Here is a 16505-nt window from a genome sequence, read left to right on the forward strand (position 1 = left end):
TATAAAAGCCCGGTATGGAGGTGGGTATAAAAGCCCGGTATGGAGGTGGGTATAAAAGCCCGGTATGGAGGTGGGTATAAAAGCCCGGTATGGAGGTGGGTATAAAAGTCTGGTAAGGAGGTGGGTATAAAAGTCCGGTATGGAGGTTGGTATAAAAGCCCGGGATTGAAGTGGTTAAGGGATGAGTTGGCAACTCTGATGATTCCTCCAAAAGGGGAAATGTCTCGCGTCGGTGTGACTCACCGGAACTTTCACGTTTCCTTCTCTTGTCATCTCTATTGAAATTCTTCTCCCTCCGCACATCCTGTGTGACCGCGGACCGGTGTCTCACGTTGGGATGCCATGTAATTGTTTGGGTGGCGTTCTTCTCTCCTGGACGGGTCTACAGACTAATCATCTCTGAAGGGACTTACAATGGAGAACCTTCCGATCGTTTCCATTGTGTTGTGTGTATCAGGTGAGTCTCCACTCTCATCACTTCATTGTTCTCGGTTCAGATAGATTGCAATCTGTATAGAAAGGAAGTTCTCAGGATGTAATAATGCTACAGCTGCAGCACATCCTCATGATCTAAGATGGTAAGATTCAGTTCTCGCCGACATAGGACAATTAGGTGGCCGCAAGGCCCCTGTGAGGGCAAGGCCTTAGATGACCGTCTAATTAAAGAGCCGCCTCTCAGACTATCCTCCAAAAATGGGTCCAAAACAAGAAGATCACATCACACATATCGCTCCTTGATCATTGTCATGGATATGCAATAGTCTGGCAGCTTACCTGTTTCCATCTGTCCATTAAGAGGCCTGACTCTGTTCTGGTTACCTTCTTATCTCCTCTCCTTCCTGTATGGCCCCACCCAGGCCATCCCAGGAACTCTATATTAACCATTGCACTACAGGCCTGCAGTGCTGTTCAACAGTGTTGTTTGCTCAAGTTCCTGTCTGCAGTGTGCTACGATTATCTTCCTGTGTACCGTTTTTGGCTCGTCCCTGACTTCTCCTGTTTGCCTGTGCCCTTGACCTTTTGCCTGTCCCTCGGTTACCCTAGTCTGCCTGTTGCCCTGACCTCGGCTTACCCATCACTACCGTTTGTCCTGCCTGTTGCTTCCTCTCTCTCTCTGCGGAGCGTGACCTAGGGGATCCCAGGGGTCGCGACCTGGATCCTGCTGCGGCGAAGGCCATCCTCACCACTAGAGGCTCTGGTGAACACAAAGCTGGGTCTTAGACTCCGCGCCCTGGGCGATCCTGGGTTCACGCTTCCTCTCTGATCGCAGCAGTCGGCTATAGGGTTCACTACCCTGTGGTGCATCCCTGACCCCAACGGGGTGCACTTGTCACCTGGCCACAGGTGACCTGACAATCATTACATGGTGCTGGGGTGTTCAGATTAAAAGCCCTCAGTGTTATATTGAGTAGATGATAACAGAATAAGACACAACAGCAAAACCATTATCAGGGGAATACAATGTTATCACCGGGTGGGACTCCACAAGATCAACAAAACTACCAAATTGTTAACCCTTTTACCTGGGGAGGGGCGAAGCTGGATGGACTTCCCAATCATATAGTCACTGTGATTGCCCAGAATCAGATCGAAAAGATAGGAGTTGTTTTTTGGTCATTGAGCTGTCTGATCAATGTTTACAAACAATGTTACTTTGTATCTCTCTATCTCCTGTCTGATCAATGTTTACAAACAATGTTACTTTGTATCTCTCTATCTCCCGTCTGATCATTGTTTATAAACAATGGGGTGGATTCAGGTAGGGGCGCGCAAAACTGCGGCCGCGTAACGCACGACATTTACGTTACGCGGCCGCAAGTTTTACAGGCAAGTGATTCACAAAGCACTTGCCTGTAAAGTTGCGGCGGCGTAGCGTAAAAGGGGCCGGCGTAAGCGCGTGTAATTCAAATGATCCTGTAGGGGGCGTGGATCATTTAAATTAGGCGCGTTCCCGCGCCGAACGTACTGCGCATGCGCCGTCCCTAAAATCTTCCGACGTGCGTTGCGGTAATTGACGTCGCAAGGACATCATTGGTATCGACGTGAACGTAAATGGCGTCCAGCGCCATTCACGGACGACTTACGCAAACGACGTAAAATGTTCAAATCGCGACGCGGGAACGACGGCCATACTTAACATTGGCTGCGCCTCCAAATAGCAGGAGTAACGTTCCGACGAACCCGACTTACGCAAATGACGTAAAAAAACAAACGCAGGGCACACGTAAGTTTGTGAATCGGCGTAAGTATGCAATTTGCATACTCTACGCTGAAAACTACCGGAGCGCCACCTAGCGGCCACCGTAAGAATGCACCCTAAGATACGACGGCGTAAGATACTTATGCCAGTCGTATCTTAGGCTACAGTCGGCGTATCTAGCTTTCTGAATACAGAAAGTAGATACGCCGGCGCAAATTAGCAATTACGCTGCGTATCTATGGATACGCTGACGTAATTGCTACCTGAATCTACCCCACTGTTACTTTGTATCTCTCTATCCCCTGTCTGATCAATGTTTATAAACAATGTTACTTTGTATCTCTCTATCTCCCGTCTGATCAATGTTTATAAACAATGTTACTTTGTATCTCTCTATCTCCTGTCTGATCAATGTTTATAAACAATGTTACTTTGTATCTCTCTCCTGTCTGATCAATGTTTATAAACAATGTTACTTTGTATCTCTCTATCTCTGTCTGATCAATGTTTATAAACAATGTTACTTTGTATCTCTCCATCTCCTGTCTGATCAATGTTTATAAACAATGTTACTTTGTATCTCTCTATCTCTGTCTGATCAATGTTTATAAACAATGTTACTTTGTATCTCTCTCTCCTGTCTGATCAATGTTTATAAACAATGTTACTTTGTATCTCTCTATCTCCTGTCTGATCAATGTTTATAAACAATGTTACTTTGTATATCTCTATCTCCTGTCTGATCAATGTTTATAAACAATGTTACTTTGTATCTCTCTATCTCCTGTCTGATCAATGTTTATAAACAATGTTACTTTGTATATCTCTATCTCCTGTCTGATCAATGTTTATAAACAATGTTACTTTGTATCTCTCTATCTCCTGTCTGATCAATGTTTATAAAAAATGTTACTTTGTATCTCTATCTCCCGTCTGATCAATGTTTATAAACAATGTTACTTTGTATCTCTCTATCTCCCGTCTGATCAATGTTTATAAACAATGTTACTTTGTATCTCTCTCCTGTCTGATCAATGTTTATAAACAATGTTACTTTGTATCTCTCTATCTCCCGTCTGATCAATGTTTATAAACAATGTTACTTTGTATCTCTCTCTCTCCCGTCTGATCAATGTTTATAAACAATGTTACTTTGTATCTCTCTCTCTCCTGTCTGATCAATGTTTATAAACAATGTTACTTTGTATATCTCTATCTCCTGTCTGATCAATGTTTATAAACAATGTTACTTTGTATCTCTCTATCTCCTGTCTGATCAATGTTTATAAACAATGTTACTTTGTATCTCTATCTCCCGTCTGATCAATGTTTATAAACAATGTTACTTTGTATCTCTCTGTCTTCTGTCTGATCAATGTTTATAAACAATGTTACTTTGTATCTCTCTCTCTCCTGTCTGATCAATGTTTATAAACAATGTTACTTTGTATCTCTCTATCTCCCGTCTGATCAATGTTTATAAACAATGTTACTTTGTATCTCTCTATCTCCCGTCTGATCAATGTTTATAAACAATGTTACTTTGTATCTCTCTCTCTCCTGTCTGATCAATGTTTATAAACAATGTTACTTTGTATCTCTCTCTCCTGTCTGATCAATGTTTATAAACAATGTTACTTTGTATCTCTCTCTCTCCTGTCTGATCAATGTTTATAAACAATGTTACTTTGTATCTCTCTATCTCCCGTCTGATCAATGTTTATAAACAATGTTACTTTGTATCTCTCTATCTCCTGTCTGATCAATGTTTATAAACAATGTTACTTTGTATCTCTCTCTCTCCCGTCTGATCAATGTTTATAAACAATGTTACTTTGTATCTCTCTATCTCCCGTCTGATCAATGTTTATAAACAATGTTACTTTGTATCTCCATCTCCCGTCTGATCAATGTTTATAAACAATGTTACTGTGTATCGCGCAATTGTCACTTAAAGAGATGCAGTGCTGAATCGCAAAAAGGGGCCAGGTCCTTAACCTGCATAATGGTCCGGGGCTGAAGTGGTTAAAGCTCCTGTCACTAAATAAAATGGTCACCTCACCCTAATGGTCACATGTTGCGTTTGCTTCCCTTCAAAAATGACACCCCCTTTCTTGGTGCTTCGAAGCCTCCATAGAAGTCTATCACAACGCTCGCTAGCAGCATCTGCTGCATTTGAGGGGCATTTATTCAGAGTCAGGTTTGCTTTGTTTTGGAGGTATTGCATGTATGAGATATCCCAGGATGCACTGGGAAACCAACAAGTGAACCAGAAAGACGTCATCAGCAGTCACTTCGGGTTCATGTGTCTATATTCTGGGAGTGTCTGGTGCAGACGTCACCTCTGGTGTGCAGCGTGGAGCAGCAGGAAGGTGAGCGAGGTCTGTACCAAAGTGGAGCAAATAGCAGACAGCACATGTGGTGTGCAACATTTGAAGACTATAGTGGAAGGTGAGCGGGGACCGGAGAGGACCGAGCGGATCAGTAGAGCTGGGGGACCGGAGCAGGAGAAAATAACAGATGTCCCACGTGGTGAGCAGCATGGGAACAATAAAGTGGGAGGTGAGCAGGGACTGGTGAGAGAAGAGGATCAGCAAACCAGAGGATCAGCAGAGCTGGGGGATCAGAGTGGGAGAAACTAGCAGACAGGCCCGTCGCTACAAGGTAGGCAAACCAAGCAATTGCTTGGGACCCCGAGCCGGCCTGGGGCCCCAAGCAGGGCTCCTGCCGCCCTTCCTATATGCTGCAGCCCCCTGAGCACTCTATAGAGAGCCTGCAGCACTGTTGCCTCAAGTCGTCACTTCCTCTTCTCTGTAGCATGGCCGAGCTCCTCTTCCTTCCTCCTGTCAGTCCGGACTCCGGCCGGGTTCTGCGCGGTACAGGAGATTCAGTTTCCTGTTCCCAGCCGGACTGACAGGAAGTGCACACTGAGTGCTCACTTCCTTTCAGTCCGGCCGTGAACAGGAAACTGAATCTCCTGCTGTGCGGTACGGACCCGGTAGGGAGGGGGGTCGGGGGGGTAAAAAGAGCCAAGGGAGGGAGGGGGCCCAGGGGGAGTAAAAAGAACATGTAGGGGCTTTGCGTGTGGGGGGCCTCCATGTCCATTTTGCTTGGGGCCCCCAAATTCCTTCAAACGGCCCTGCTAGCAGATATCACATGTGGGGTGCAGCATGGGAGCAATATAGCGGGAGGTGAGCAGGGACTGTAGAAAGAAAGGACCGAGCGGCAGAGGATCAGTAGAGCTGGGGGACCAGAGCAGGATAAACTAACAGATGTCACATGTAGTGAGCAGCATGGGAGCAATATAGCGGGAGGTGAGCAGGGACTGGTGAGAGAAAAGGACCAGTAAACCAGAGGATCAGCAGAGCTGGGGGATCAGAGTGGGAGAAACTAGCAAATGTCAAATGTGGGGTGCAGCATGGGAGCAATATAGCGGGAGTTGAGCAAGGACTGGAGAGAGAAAGGACCGAGTGGCAGAGAACCAGCAGAACTGGGGGACAGAGGCAGGATAAACTAGCAGATGTCACACGTGGGGTGCAGCATGGGAGCAATAAAGAGGGAGGTAAGCAGGGACTGGAGAGAGAATGAACTGAATGACAGAGAATCAGCAGAGATTAGGGACCAGGGTGGGAGAAACTATTAGACGTGACACGTGGGGTGCAGCACGAGAGCAATATAGCGGGAGGTGAGCAAGGACTGGAGAAAGAAAGGACCGAGCGGCAGAGGATCAGCGGAGCTGGGGGGGGGGGCAGAGCAGGAGAAACTAACAGATGTCACATGTGGTGAGCAGCATGGGAGTAATGAAGTGGGAGGTGAGCAAGGACTGGTGAGAGAAAAGGATCAGAAAACCAGAGGATCAGCAGAGCTGGGGGATCAGAGTGGGAGAAACTAGCAAATGTCAAATGTGGGGTGCAGCATGGGAGCAATATAGCGGGAGGTGAGCAGGGACTGGAGAGAGAGGCAAAGAAAAAGCAGAGCTGGAGGACCAGTGCAGGAGGAACTAACTAATGTTACACATGGGGTGCCACATGGGAGCAATAAAGTGAGAGATAGAGTGAGGACTGAAGAGAAAAAGAGCTGAGTGGCAGAGAATCAGCAGAGCTGGGGGACCAGGGCAGGAGGAACTAGCAGATGTCACACATGGGGTGCAGCATGGGAGAAATCTAGAGGGAGGTGAGCAGGGACTGGAGAGAAAAAGGACTGAGTGGCAGAGAAAGAGCAGAGCTGGAGGACCAGGGCAGGAGGAACTAGCAGATGTCACACATGGGGTGCAGCATGGGACCGATAAAGTGAGAGATGAGCGAGGACTGAAGAGAAAAAGAGCTGAGTGGCAGAGGATCAGCAGAGCTGGGGGACCAGGGAGGAAGAAACTAGCAGATGTCACACATGGGGTGCAGCATGGGACCGATAAAGTGAGAGATGAGCGAGGACTGAAAAGAAAAAGAGCTGAGTGGCAGAGGATCAGCAGAACTGGGGGACCAGGGAGGAAGAAACTAGCAGAAGTCACACGTGGGGTGCAGCATGGGAGCAATATAGCGGGAGAGGAGCAGGGACAGGAGAGAGAAAGGACTCAGAGGCAGAGAAAGAGCAGAGCTGGAGGACCAGGGCAGGAGGAACTAGAAGATGTCACACATGGGGTGTAGCATAAGACCAATGTACGGTAGCGGAAGGTGAGCACGGGCTGGAGAGCGAGAAGAATCAGCAAACCAGAGGATCAGCAGAGGTTGGGGTTACTAATGAGCAGGGGATTGGCAGAGCTGGAGGTTACTACTGAACCAGGGATCTGATGAACAAGGGTAATAATGAGTTGGGGATCTGATGAGTGGGAGTACTGAGTATTTGGAGATCTGCTGAATAGGGGTACTAATGATCTGGGGATCTGCTGAACAGGGGTACTAGTGATCTGGGGGTCTGCTGAACAGGGGTACTAATGATCTGGGGATCTGCTGAACAGGGGTACTAATGATCTGGGGATCTGCTGAACAGGGGTACTAATGATCTGGGGATCTGCTGAACAGGGGTACTAATGATCTGGGGATCTGCTGAACAGGGGTACTAATGATCTGGGGATCTGCTGAACAGGTGTACTAATGATCTGGGGAATCTGCTGAACAAGGGTACTAATGACCTAGGGATCTGCCGAACAAGGGTACCAATGATCTGGGGATCTGCTGAACAGGGGTACTTATGATCTGGGGATCTGCTGAACAGGGGTACTAATGATCTGGGGAATCTGCTGAACAGGGGTACTAATGATCTGGGGAATCTGCTGAACAGGGGTACTAATGATCTGGGGATCTGCTGAACAGGGGTACTAATGATCTGGGGATCTGCTGAACAGGGGTACTAATGATCTGGGGGTATTACTAAGCTGGAGGTACTAGTGAGCTGGGGTTCTACTGAGCCCCTTTAAAACAAAAATCGACATCGCTGTACATACTGTAGACCGGTATAGGGACTCTCCCGGGGATACTTCAGGAAATGTGGGCTCAGCTTGTGCCCCTGAAAACGCCAATTCTGACAAAACGCGTAGGGCGGAGCTGCATAGTGCTATTATATGTAGAGCTGGTGAAGGCGTTTGTTGCTGTCCCTCTGTTCCTGGCAGGTTGGGAACTCATAATATACTCTGTCTGTGACGGCTCAAATGAGAACACCTTACACCAGGGGTTACATTTCATCGTGGGCCGCATCAGCATTATGATGGCCCCCAAAAGGGCGGTTGTATCTGTAGGACGTCCAGCGCATTCCCCTCCCCTTACATTAGATGTCAAGAGCCCCTCCCACACCATCAGAAGTCCCCCCACTCTCCCTTACATCACAGTGCACCCCCCTTTCCTTATGCTGCTGCTGGGAAGAAGCTGGATGCATTGCTTGAAAGCAGAAAGTAAGGGACTTGAGGAGGACCAGAGGAGGGCTGGAGCTCCCCTGCGGCTGCAATGGTCTGGAGGGCCGGATTCGGCCCGCGGGCCTTGTGTTTGACACCTGTGCCTTACACTATTCTCAGATGAAGAGGTGGTCACCAGATCTGTAGACGTGGTCCTCATGTTGGGAGCAGTGGCGGCTGGTGCTCAAAAATTTTTTTTGGGGGGGGGGGGGCGCAAACGTAAAAAAATTGCAGCCTCACTGTGCCCATCAAATGCAGCCACTGTGCCATCAATTGTCACCAATGTGCCATACCATCAAATGCAGTCACTCTGCCATGCCATCAAACAAGGCCACTGTGCCCATCAATTATCACCACTGTGCCATACCATCAAATGCAGTCACTATGCCATGCCATCAAACGAGGCCACTGTGGCATCAATTCACACCACTGTGCCATGCCATCAAACGCAGTCACTGTGCCATGCCATCAAATGCAGCCACTGTGCCATCAATTATCACCACTGTGGCATGCCATCAAATGCAGTCACTATGCCATCAATTCGCACCACTGTGCCATGCCATCAAACGCAGTCACTATGCCGTCAAATGCAGTCACTGTGCCATGCCATCAAACGCAGTCACTGTGCCATGCCATCAAACGCAGCCACTGTGCCATCAATTATCACCACTGTGCCATGCCATCAAACGCAGTCGTTGTGCCATGCCGTCAAACGCAGTCACTGTGCCATGCCATCAAACGCAGCCACTGTGCCATCAATTATCACCACTGTGCCATGCCATCAAACACAGTCACTGTGCCATGCCAAACGCAGTCACTGTGCCATCAATTATCACCACTGTGCCATGCCATCAAACGCAGTCGTTGTGCCATGCCGTCAAACGCAGTCACTGTGCCATGCCATCAAACGCAGCCACTGTGCCATCAATTATCACCACTGTGCCATGCCATCAAACGCAATCACTGTGCCATGCCAAACGCAGTCACTGTGCCATGCCAAACGCAGTCACTGTGCCATGCCAAACACAGTCACTGTGCCATGCCATCAAACGCAATCACTGTGCCATGCCAAATGCAGTCACTGTGCCATGCCATCAAACGCAGTCACTGTGCCATGCCATCAAACACAGCCACTGTGCCATCAATTGTCACCACTGTGCCATGCCATCAAACACAGCCACTGTGCCCCTCAATTGTCGCCACTGTGCCTTGTCACCACTGTGCCCTTTAATTGTCACTACTGTGCCCATTGATGCCACTGTGCCCTTTAATTCTCACCACTGTGCCCTTTAATTCTCACTACTGTGCCTATTGATGCCACTGTAGCCATTGATGCCACTGTGCCCATTGTCGCCGCTGTGCCCTGTAAAATGCACTCACCTTAATCCTTCGACGTCCCTCGATGTCTTCTCCCGCCTTGGTGACGCTTCAGCCAATCAGGTTACCGATAACCAGAATCGGTGAACCTGATTGGCTGAGACGGCCGTCAGTCTTATCCAAGGAACGCACCCCCCGTACGTCCAGAGGATAAGACATCCGGGAGACGAGGGCTGTACTGGCTCTGATAGGCACTTCCGCACAGCCAACCAGCTGCCGTTATTCAGGTGGTGGGCGCTCAAGGTCCGGCCACCTGAATAGACCAGCGGCAGCGGCAACAATAACACATTCATGTATGTTATTTCAGTGGCGGTGCGGAGCCAGAGGGGGCGGCGCTCCAGCGCCCTCTATAGACGGACCGCCGCTGGTTGGGAGTGTGCCGTATGGTGACCACACTTGAAGGTATGTACTTCTCGGTGGAGGGCGTGTCTTATCACAATCTTCTTTTCCAGGGCTCTTCGGATTCGGATTGGTAGAGGGCCCCACCGGAGGAGGGAACGTCACAGTCACATGTACCAATGAGAGCGACTCTGACAACCAAATCCAGTTATTGTGCAACTTGGAGACGTTCCTCTGCTCATCGATGGGCGCCAACCAAGAGAAATTCACCATTGACCCGCCTTCCGTCCAACTACCGGGCAAAGTGTTCAGGGCAAGAGGGGGAGGAGCCAATTACAGCTGTCAGAATGAAGATTGGGTCACCGTGTCCACCGTCTTCTCCACTGTGCCGGGTAAGTCACATTCAGGGACGGGGCGGCCATCACAATTTGGGGCCCCTTACACAGCTTTAGGCAGGGCCCCCCCCTGGAGCAGAGAACCGTGTAAAGGTTACAAGTGTAATCTCTTCTCTCCTGGATAGGGGCCTGGGGACCTTCGGGCCCCTTACAGGCGTAATGCAAAAAATATATAAAAATTAAAAACAGGAGGGGGGCCGGCCGGGCCTGTAAGGGGCCCTAGGGACCATTGGCCCCCTTACAGGTGTAATGCAAAAAAAATTAACAAAAAAATGGGAGGGGGCCATTCGGGAACCTGAGGACCATCGGGCCCCTTACAGGTGTAATGCAAAAAAATAAATTAGAAAAAAAAACGGGAGGGAGGCCAGGTGGGTCCCTGGGGACCATCGGGCCCCTTACAGGTGTAATGCAAAAAAATAAATTAGAAAAAAAAACGGGAGGGAGGCCAGGTGGGTCCCTGGGGACCATCGGGCCCCTTACAGGTGTAATGCAAAAAATAAGTAAATAAAAAGAAAACGGGAGGGGGGCCGGCCGGGCCCGGGCCCCATCTTTTCAAAAGAGGGGGGCCCAGGGACCTACTGGGTTGGAGGGCCGGCTGTACTGTCTTATTGCAGATATCGATCCTCTTCTGCCCCCCGCAGCCCTACCATCATCTCCTCCTCTTTCCCCCTTCTGGCTGCATTTCAGGGGGGTTGGTACATGCGTCACTTTCATCTGCTGTCTGCCCCCCCCCCCTGTGTGCTCCTTTCACTCGCAGCACTGCCGGCTTCCCTCCTCTCCTCTCTTGAATGTTTCAGGATGGAGAGCGGGTGATTTCATGGCCCCTCCCTTTCCTGAATGAACACAGTAAATGATTGGTACCAATCGTTTCTGTGTCCGTTCATTGCTGAAGCGTAGAAAACTGTATTTACTACGCTTCGGTTTGTGAATGAGCAGGAAGCCTCAAAACGCTTCACATTTATTCATCTGTGCAGCTGAGGTTGCAGAGAAAGGGACTGAAAAACCTTTGTCCTCAGTCAATTTTGGCTGGGAGGGGGAGGGCCCACTCAGGTAGGCTCCATGGGGCCCTGTGGTTTCAAACAGCAGCCCTGGGTGTGCCAGGTGTGCCTGGGCACATCCTAATCACTCTGTGCAGTGCCGATTCCTCCTACTTCCTGGGGCTTAACCTTGTGTTGCACCCCCATCGCATTGCTGCTGGCTTTCCCTCCTTACATCTTCTACCACCCCCCCCCCACCCCCCCACGGCTCCTGCAGGGGATGTGTCAGGGTGGAGAGTGAGGGAAGGGGCTAATCAATATGTCATTTAACAGCCCCTTCCTTTTCTAAATGAACACACTCACTGGGCCAGATTCACAAAGAGATACGACGGTGTATCTCCTGATACACCATCGTATCTCTGACTTACACTGGTCCTATCTATGCGCCTCATTCATAGAATCAGATACACATAGATAGGGCTAAGATCTGACAGTGTTACAATGTGTTACACTGTCGGATCTATTTTTAAATTTAAAAATGGCGCCGGGGGCGTTCCCGCTGATGTATGCTGAATAATATGTAAATCAGCGAGATACGCAAATTCACGAACGTACGCGGACCCGGCGCAGTGTTGTTACGATGTTTCCGTAGCGGTTTTCCCGGCGTATACTTACCCCTGCTTCTATGAGGCGCAGCCAATGTTAAGTATAGCCGACGTTCCCGCGTCGCTTTTAAAAATTTTTTACGTCGTTTGCGTACGCCGATTCAGAAACCCGCTTGACGCTAGTTACGCTCACGTCGAAACCACTGACGGCGCATGCTCATTTTAAATCGGCGCGGGGACGCGCCTGATTTAAATAGTACACTCCCCCTAGCTGCGGAATTTGAATTCCGCCGGGGGATTTAGGATCCGCCGCCGCAAGTTTGGAGGTAAGTGGTTTGTGAATTACCCACTTGCCTCTCAAACTTGCGGGAGCGGATCTTAAATCAGGTAGATCAAGCGGATCTATAGATCCGCTGATCTACGTGAATCTGGCCCACTGTGTTCATTCATAACTGAAGCATAGTAAATTGTGTTTACTATGCTTCAGTTTGTGAATGAACAGGAAAGCTATGCCCATCAATTGTCGCCACTGTGCCCATTAATTGTCACCACTGTGCCATGCCAAACGCAGCCACTGTGCCCATCAAACACAGCCACTGTACCCATCAATTGTCACCACTGTGCCCATCAATTGTCACCATTGTGCCATCAAACACAGCCACTGTGCAATGCCATCAATTGTTACCACTGCGCCCACATCAATTGTGGCCACTATGTCCTTTAATTGTCGCCACTGTGCCCTTTAATTGTCGCCACTGTGCCCTTTAATTGTCGCCACTGTGCCCTTTAATTGTCGCCACTATGCCCTTTAATTGTTGCCACTGTGTCCTTTAATTGTTGCCACTTTGCCCTTTAATTGTCATCACTGTGCCCTTTAATTGTCGCCACTGTGCCCACATCAATTGTCACCACTGTGCCCTTTAATTGTTGCCATTGTGCCCTTTAATTGTCGCCACTATGCACTTTAATTGTTGCCACTGTGCCCTTTAATTGTTGCCACTGTGCCCTTTAATTGTTGCCACTGTGCCCTTTAATTGTCGCCACTGTGCCAACATCAATTGTCGCCACTGTGCTCTTTAATTGTTGCCACTGTGCCCTTTAATTGTCGCCACTATGCCCTTTAATTGTCGCCACTATGCCCTTTAATTGTCGCCACTGTGCCCTTTAATTGTTGCCACTGTGTCCTTTAATTGTCACCACTGTGCCCACATCAATTGTCGCCACTGTGCCCTTTAATTGTCGCCACTGTGCCCTTTAATTGTTGCCATTGTGCCCTTTAGTTGTCGCCACTATGCACTTTAATTGTTGCCACTGTGCCCTTTAATTGTTGCCACTTTGCCCTTTAATTGTCGCCACTGTGCCCACATCAATTGTCGCCACTGTGCCCTTTAATTGTCGCCACTGTGCCCTTTAATTGTCGCCACTGTGCCCACATCAATTGTCACCACTGTGCCCTTTAATTGTTGCCATTGTGCCCTTTAATTGTTGCCACTGTGCCCTTTAATTGTCGCCACTGTGCACTTTAATTGTTGCCACTGTGCCCACATCAATTGTCGCCACTGTGCCCTTTAATTGTTGCCACTGTGCCCTTTTATTGTCGCCACTGTGCCCTTTAATTGTTGCCACTGTGCCCTTTAATTGTTGCCACTATGCCCACATCAATTGTTGCCACTGTGCCCTTTAATTGTCGCCACTGTGCCCACATCAATTGTTGCCACTGTGCCCTTTACTTGTTGCCACTGTACCCTTTAATTGTTGCCACTGTGCCCTTTAATTGTTGCCACTGTGCCCACATCAATTGTTGCCACTGTGCCCTTTTATTGTCGCCACTGTGCCCTGTAAAATGCTGTCCCCCCGCCCAACACTTACCTTTCTGGGGTCAGCCATCCTCTTTCCACGGTCCCTCGATGTCTTCTCCCGCCCTCGATGACGCTTCAGCCAATCAGGTTAGCGGTAACCAGAGCCGGTGAACCTGATTGGCTGAGACGCCTGTCAGTCTTATCCAAGGAACGCACCCCCCTGTGCATCCCCTGGATAACTATTTGGAATCCGATTACAGCCTGAGGGCCGCTGGCTCCGATAGACACTTCCACAGCCAATCAGCTGCCGTTATTCAGATGGCCGACGCTCACCAGGGGGCCGGCCATCTGAATAGTGGGCGGCAGCGGCAATACATAGATTCAATGCAATGCACGAATCTGTGTATTGTATTCAATGGCGGCGCGAGAGAGAGAGGGGGCGGCACTCCGGCGCCCTCTATGGACACGCCGCCACTGGGCGAAAGGTATGTGTGTTTGAGTTTTGGGGTGCACACCCCTAACGCAAAGGGCTGCGCACACCTATGTCTTCTGTACCTGGGTTGTCCCCATGTACCAAATATTTTATGTCTTCTTCTTCTTCCAGATCCAAATGCCACAACCGTGCCAGCCTCTCCCCCGGGTACAATTTACTGGAGCAAACCACCAACCGAACCCAAAGAAGACCTAGAAAGTGGTGTGCCGAAGGAAAAGAGGAAAGACGAGCAGAAAGCAACACATAGTAATAGAAACGGTAATAAAAAAACTAAAAACTGTGATAAAAACCCCAATAAGAAAGGATGTCCAAACGAAGGCAGCCGTGCCGGTGAAGAAGGCGTTGGGGAAGGTCGTAAAAGAGAAGACGGTAATCGTGAAGCCGGAGAAGGTGACGGAAAGGACCTCGATAAGCGACCTAACAATGGGTAAGCCGACCGTCACGGTAAAAGAAAATTCTTTACTCTACAGAGAGATGGCGACCACGGAAATATCTCTGATCCATAGGAATTAGACCTGTGGTGGCCCGTAATGCAGGGCGCAGGGGGCGCTTCCCCCCTATCCATGCGTCCGGCCCCCTAACCTACATGCAGGGCGCCGGACACATGGATTCCAATGTTTTTTTTTTTGTGAAGCACATGATTAAAGCCAGAGGCTCTAATTGGCTTAAAAAAAGGGTGGGCTCGGGGCGCAGTGCTCTGCGCCCCAAGCCCACCCTTTTTTAAAGCCAATTACAGCCTCTGGCTTTAATCATGTGCTTCACAAAAAAAAAAAAAATTTGGAATTCATGTGTCCGGCGCCCTGCATGTAGGTTAGGGGGCTCTAATCATGTGCTACTAAAAAACACTCCCCTTCCTCCATTGGAATCCATACATCTGGCGCCCTGCATGTGGATTAGAGGTCGGGCACATGGATTGGGGGGGGGGGGCGCCGCCCCTGCGCCCTGCATTAAGGGCACCCACTTGTGTGACAATAGCGAATTGATGAATATTTGAATAGTGAATAAATCAATAAAGCAAGGTCCATAAAGACATGGATGAGCGAGTTTAGGGTGGATGAACTTGACTGGCCTGCACAGAGTCCTGACCTCTACCCCCCCTAGAACACCTTTGGGATGAATTAGAGCGGAGATTGTGAGCCAGGCCTTCTCGTCCAACATCAGTGCCTGACCTCACAAATGCGCTTCTGGAAGAATGGTTAAACATTCCCATAGACACACCCCTAAACCTTGTGGACGGCCTTCCCAGAAGAGTTGAAGCTGTTATAGGTGCAAAGGGGCGGGGCCAACTCAATATTGAACCCTCCGGACTAAGACTGGTTATACTTTTAGTAATATAGTGTGTGTATGTGTATATATGTATATACACACACAACACGTTTCGTGCTGTATTAGCACTTCTTCATGACTCGTGTGGTTGATTTACTAAAACCGGAGAGTGCCGCTGTGCACAGCAGCCAATCAGCTTCTAACTTCAGCTTGTTCAATTAAACTTTGAAGCCGATTGGTTTCTATGCAGAGCTCTCCAGTTTTAGTAAAAATCAACCCCATGGAGTCCTGATTAGGTGCTAATATAGCGCGAAACACGTTGACATTTTCTCATTCCCCCATAGGTGTGCGCAGCCTATTGCATTAGGGTAGTGTTGAGCAGAATACGCCATATTCGATTTCGCGATATATCACCAATATATAGCCAAATATTCGTGAAATATTCGCTAAAATCGAATATTCGTGATATTTTATAAAAAAAAAAAAAAAATTGCGAAATTTCGCTAATGCGAATTTATTGCGAATATTTTGCAAATTTATTTTTTATTTTTTCTGATTGGCTCTGATGCAAAAGAAGGGCGGAGAAAGTATTTGCGAATATTCGGAAATCGAATATTCGCGAATACTTTCTCCACCCTTTTTTTGCATCAGAGCCAATCAGAGTTGTCAAAATCTCGCTGTGAAGGATGTCAGTGTAAATCTCCCTGCTTGGTTCATGTGTCACAAGCTATTGACATGTTAATGACCCTTCCTCAGCCAGCTCCCTAGTTCAAATGGTAATTGATTTATTGTGTGTGGGAAGGAGACCGGCCTTACTGTTTACAATGATTAGATAAGGGGCTCATGTTAATTATTCTGATTGCTTCATTGTGGTCAGGCTGTTACACCTAGTAATTAACTCCGCTGATGTCTTTATCTAAAGAAACGTGTCTGCATGGTCGGCTCCGACTTGTCTCCTATAATCTGTATGGGAAACCCCACTGTGTGAGGGGGGCGTTCCTAACAGGCTGTAACCACATATAAGCTGAGTTTTTGTGTCAATAAAGTGTCTTGTTCCAGCAGTAAGCTTGTCTCATGTGTGGCTTTCTGGGCGATTCCAGGGATATCCCTCCTCGTGGAATATTGGGGTGATTGTCGTTATGGGAAGAAGGGAACGTTGACGGGGATATC

The 16505-nt window shown here is 48.6% G+C and overlaps 1 protein-coding gene across 2 annotated transcripts in view; it reads left to right on the forward strand.

Moving 5' to 3' along the window:
- Positions 1 to 275: 275 nt before the first annotated feature.
- LOC120924701 overlaps positions 276 to 16505 on the forward strand; it is a 51479-nt gene continuing 35249 nt past the window's right edge. Inside the window, exons 1-3 of one of the 2 annotated variants that reach the window (XM_040335712.1) lie at positions 276 to 457; positions 9914 to 10192; positions 14181 to 14496. In XM_040335712.1, coding sequence (XP_040191646.1) covers positions 415 to 457; positions 9914 to 10192; positions 14181 to 14496 — 638 coding nt within the window. In that variant the 5' untranslated portion in view covers positions 276 to 414. The remainder of the gene's footprint in view (positions 458 to 9913; positions 10193 to 14180; positions 14497 to 16505) is intronic. The other variant, XM_040335713.1, reaches the window with a different exon arrangement.

Source organism: Rana temporaria, chromosome 1, assembly GCF_905171775.1.
Source record: "Rana temporaria chromosome 1, aRanTem1.1, whole genome shotgun sequence".
NCBI lineage: Eukaryota > Metazoa > Chordata > Amphibia > Anura > Ranidae > Rana > Rana temporaria.